The sequence below is a fragment of the Eutrema salsugineum genome, unplaced genomic scaffold, assembly GCF_000478725.1.
Source record: "Eutrema salsugineum unplaced genomic scaffold, Eutsalg1_0 scaffold_15, whole genome shotgun sequence".
NCBI classification, from domain to species: Eukaryota; Viridiplantae; Streptophyta; class Magnoliopsida; order Brassicales; family Brassicaceae; genus Eutrema; species Eutrema salsugineum.
The window spans coordinates 4,578,708-4,583,412 of NW_006256867.1; the positions used below are offsets into that span (position 1 = coordinate 4,578,708).

The 4,705-nt window shown below is 38.2% G+C and overlaps 1 protein-coding gene across 1 annotated transcript in view; it reads right to left on the bottom strand.

Annotated features, from left to right (window-relative positions):
* Nucleotides 1-3,702: 3,702 nt before the first annotated feature.
* LOC112088059 (uncharacterized protein At3g43530-like) overlaps nucleotides 3,703-4,705 on the bottom strand; it is a 2,969-nt gene continuing 1,966 nt past the window's right edge. Inside the window, exons 3-4 of the mRNA XM_024158213.1 lie at nucleotides 4,137-4,608; nucleotides 3,703-4,064 (exon numbers count right to left, since the gene is read on the bottom strand). Of these exons, the coding sequence (XP_024013981.1) occupies nucleotides 3,703-4,064; nucleotides 4,137-4,608 (834 nt within the window). The remainder of the gene's footprint in view (nucleotides 4,065-4,136; nucleotides 4,609-4,705) is intronic.

A 4,705-nucleotide genomic window follows, 5' to 3' on the forward strand; every position in this document is an offset into this window, starting at 1 on the left:
CGGCCAGCTTAATTTCAGCGATTTCCTTCAAAACTCTGGAAGCTTCAGCGATCTTCAACCCTTGACAAATACATATCCTGCAGCATTTCTTCAGCTGATCTCGACGACCCAGAACGTGATTTGAAGGTAAATTCTTCTCTTTTCAACAAAAAAACGAGTTTATGCATTTAGGGTTTAGAAATTATGTTTGTGGTTTTTTTTTCTGTTAGTAAACTTATGTATACGTTTGTTCGGGATTTACATTGGTTATTTAAGTATACTAGAGTACTAGAATACGTATGAATCTTCAGAAGCGTCGATCTGTAACCAGAAGCTTTTAGTACAACTGGTTTTCCTTAGACAACTGGTGCAACTAGTACTACTGGTGTACAACTATAAATATATTCTAACAGTTTTTATTTTTTTCTTTTAACAGAACGATGAGTAACACTCGATGCACAATCATATGTTTTGATTCGGGGGGATGTTATTCAAAGGACGGTGAATACATGAGGTGGAACTCAGAAGAGGTTGAAATTCATACTTTAGTGATTAAGACATCTATGGAAGAGATCACTTACAATGGACTGGTTGATAAAATTTGCAAAAAGCTTATGGTAGATGGAGCTATGACGCAGCTTAGACTTAGCTACTTTCCACTGATATTGGATCCCAAGAAGCCATCATATGTTCGGAATGATGAAGATGTATTTGGTTATCTAATGCAAGTGAATAATAATCAGTGTAGAAGGGTTTTGCATGTGGAGCTCATCACAGATGTTGAGCAAAATGAGGGATTTGTGCAACCGTCAGAGCCACAACATGGTGATGATGTTAATGATGGTATGGATACTTTTTACAAAGGTGAACCATCAGAACCGCAGAAAGAAGATGTTGTTAGTGAAGATGCTGAAGATGGTGAAGATGGTGAAGATGTTGGAAATAATGTGCATGAAGACTTTGGTATGTATGATGATATTGAGGTGGCACCTGCTGTAAAAGGAGATGTGTACGTGAATCATACATGGGAGATGGTATTGATTTAGTTGTAGGACAAGAATTTGGCAAAAAGGAGTCATTACAAGAATTAGTGTTTGTAGCCTCCCGTAAAAATGGTTTTGAGTTTGATATCATCCAGTCAGATACACGTCGATATGTGTTAAAATGTCGTGGAGCAAAAGATGGGTGTAAGTGGTATTTACGAGCTGCAAAGACGAAGAATTCAGATCTTTTCTCAGTTAGAACGTACATCAAGATTCATACATGTTCTCGAGCTACTACAGTTACAAGCAAAAATCGAAGGAAAGGCACACCACAGTTGGTCAGGTCTATTTGTCATTCTGATTATCCAGGCAAACTTAAAACTCCAGCACCACAAGAACTGATTGGTTTGGTTCAAAACGCATTTGGTGTTAAAGTATCATACTCTACTGCATGGAGAGGTAAAAGAGCAGCTGCTAATGATGTGCGGAGAAGTCCAGAGGAGAGTTATCAGTTGTTGCACTCTTATTTGTATATGCTAGAGTACATGAACCCTGGTACACGCACTTATGTGGAATTGGATGAGGGAAACAGGTTTAAGTATCTTTTCTTTGCCTTGGGAGCTTGCCTTGAGGGTTTTCAAGTCATGAGAAAAGTGATTGTTGTGGATGCTACCCACCTTAAAAATGCATATGGTGGTGTTTTAATTGTTGCTACAGCTCAGGATCCTGACCATCACCATTATCCAATTGCTTTTGGTGTAGTTGATGGTGAGAAAGAGGCAAGTTGGATGTGGTTTATGAGCAAGTTGAGATCAGTTGTACAGTTCCTGAACTGGTTTTTCTTTCTGATAGAAACGTAAGTCTCCTCAAGTCAATACGTGAGGTCTTTCCATTGTCTCAGAATGGTGTTTGTATATATCATTTGTCTCAAAACGTGAAAGGGAATGTCAGTGGAGTCAATAGAGCAACTTGTGCGAAGAAGTTCCGAGCTTGTGCTCATGCTTATACAGAGAATGAATTCTTGACACTATATAGTGCTTTTAGGAAAATGTATCCAGATGCAGCCGACTATCTGGACAGAACTGTTGGTGAGGAGAAATGGGCAAGATGCTATTTTCCCGGAGACAGGTATAACATAGACACCACCAATTGTGCAGAATCTATCAATGGCGTTTTTGTAGAAGCAAGGAAATACTCGCTGTTACCAATGATTGATGTGATTATTGCAAAATTAGCTGAATGGTTTAACAAGTATAGGAAGGCGTCTAATGAAGTTTCTACGGCACATAAGCTTGTGCCATATGTGGAGAACGAAATGCATGTGAGATGTGTGGAAGCAAATACCTTGACGGTGCATGAGTTAAACAGCTACCACCTTGAGTACAATGTGATTGGGCGTGATGGCAAGGTTTATCTGGTTGATATGAGAAATAAAAGTTGCAGTTGCAAGAGGTTTGATATCGATAAGTATCCGTGTGTGCATGCAATAGCAGCTGCTATCTTTATGAGCGGGGATAGAGAGCTCCATCTACGTGAATTTTGCTCCCACTATTATTGGATGGAACATTGGTCGTTGGCTTACTGCAGGACAATCTATCCAGTCCCCCATAAAGATGACTGGGTTGTTCCTGACCATATCCGAGCAAAATGTATATTTCCTCCAGAAATAATTAAGAAAAAAGGACGCATCAACACAATTAGGCATCCATCACTTGGAGAACATCGAGGGAGAGGAAGAGGAAGAAGAGGAGGAAGAGGAGGAGGAAGAGGAAGAGGACTAGGAGCATGGTTGTATAATGATCCTAATGTACCAGAGCAAGAGGAAGGAGAATAGTAATCGCTGTACAACTAGTACAACTATTGGGTACAACTAGTATAACTATGCAGGTACAACTAGTATAACTATCGGGTACAACTAGTACAACTATCGAATACAACTAGTACAACTATCGGGTACAACTAGTACAACTATCAGGTACTGGATCTTTTTTTTTTTTTTTTAATTCCGCATTTCGGAAAGCAGGATGTGTTTAAGGATTTAGTTTCATATCTATTTTGATGATGTAAATCCAACTTGATGCATTTTTGAATATTGAGAACACAAAAATCATATTTTCATAACATATACCTTATACTTCTATGACAACTATTATAACTAATGCTATATAGTTATAAGAAATTAACAAAAAAACATAATTTTATACATTTAATTATCTATATGTGTCTTAAATGTCTTATTATTAACTATTTTCAAAAGTACAACTATAAAAATGTAATTTCTAGTACGATATAACTAATAAAATCGTTTTATCTATGAAAGTACAACTCTGTGTAATAAAAAAAAATAGAGTACAACTTACCTACTTGGGTACAACTTTGTATATTATTTGACGGTGCGAAAAAAGTAATTAATTATTTTTATAATTATTTTGCTGGCGTTCGTGTAGTTTGACGGCGCTCGTGTAATTTGACGCGCTCGTGTAATTTGACGGCGCACATGTGGTTTTGGGCTGAAAATCTTTTGTTCTAGTTTCATAACACTAGTTGTACGGCAATAATACCAGTGTACTAAAATCTGAAAACATAATTTAATTAAAACAGTAAACCTCCTAGTAGTTTTAACTAAAACCTGTTTCACCAAACATAAAAAACCTCCTACTAGTTTCAACCTAAACCATCTACAAGTTTCACCAAAAACCAATAACTAGTTTCAACAAAAACAAAAAAAAACTTGTTTCTTCTACTTCTTTTTTTCAGCCTCTCGTTTCTTCCTTTCTCCTGGTGCATCATTTTTGTAAGGAGTGGATATATGCCTCGATGGTTTACCCTTTCTCCTATTCCTAATGAGCTCAGCCGTCCTTTTAGCCTCAGCACTCTTCCGCATACATATTTTGTAGCGTGGTTTCTTTGCTGGTGGTTCAGGAGTCTCCGCAGGTACAGGTGTAGGTGCGTTTGTGGTCTCCACTGCAGGTGCAGGTACGTCTGTGGTCTCCTCCGCAGGTACAGGTGCAGGTGCGTCCCTGGTCTCCTCCGCAGGTACAGGTGCAGGTGCAGGTGCGTCCCTAGTCTCCTCTGCAGGTGTCTTCTCCATACCCTTATCACCTACATTGCAAAATAATTTTGTTTTTGAACATACACTTATGAGCGAGGAAAGAAATAAATATCTTTTTTTACCTCTTGCATTTGATCCTCCACCTGTTTCATACACTCTCCCCACATCTTCATACTGAAAATCCATAAAATCTGAATCTCTCCTTTGATCAGCTATTTTCATTTCTACAGACTTCAGTCTTGTGTCTATCTCATGAACCTTCTCAGTAATCTTCCTAAACCCTTCTTCCATTTTCTCGTTAATCTTTATAAACCCTTCTTCCATCTTCTTCAACACATCCTCACTTCCTACAGCTTCAGTATCTGTCGGTTTGGGCAATGGCTGGTCTTCTCGGGATTTAACATCTAATAGGTACAGATCCTTCAAGTGTATCTTCTTCTTTTGTTGGACTAAAATCGTGTGCCAACTATCAACAACAGGGTCAGAAACAGCATCATCCTCTCCTACTTCGAAGTCATCCCATACATGCTCGTCTAGGATGTCAAGCAAGAGTTTGGCTTCTCCATCTTCAGGTACCAAGATACTGATAATATCCTGTTTAACGAAAAACAAAAATTAAATTAAACTAAATCTCTAATAATGTATAAATATAAAATGAAAGGAGACTCCTAAACCTTTGTATCTCCAAGCA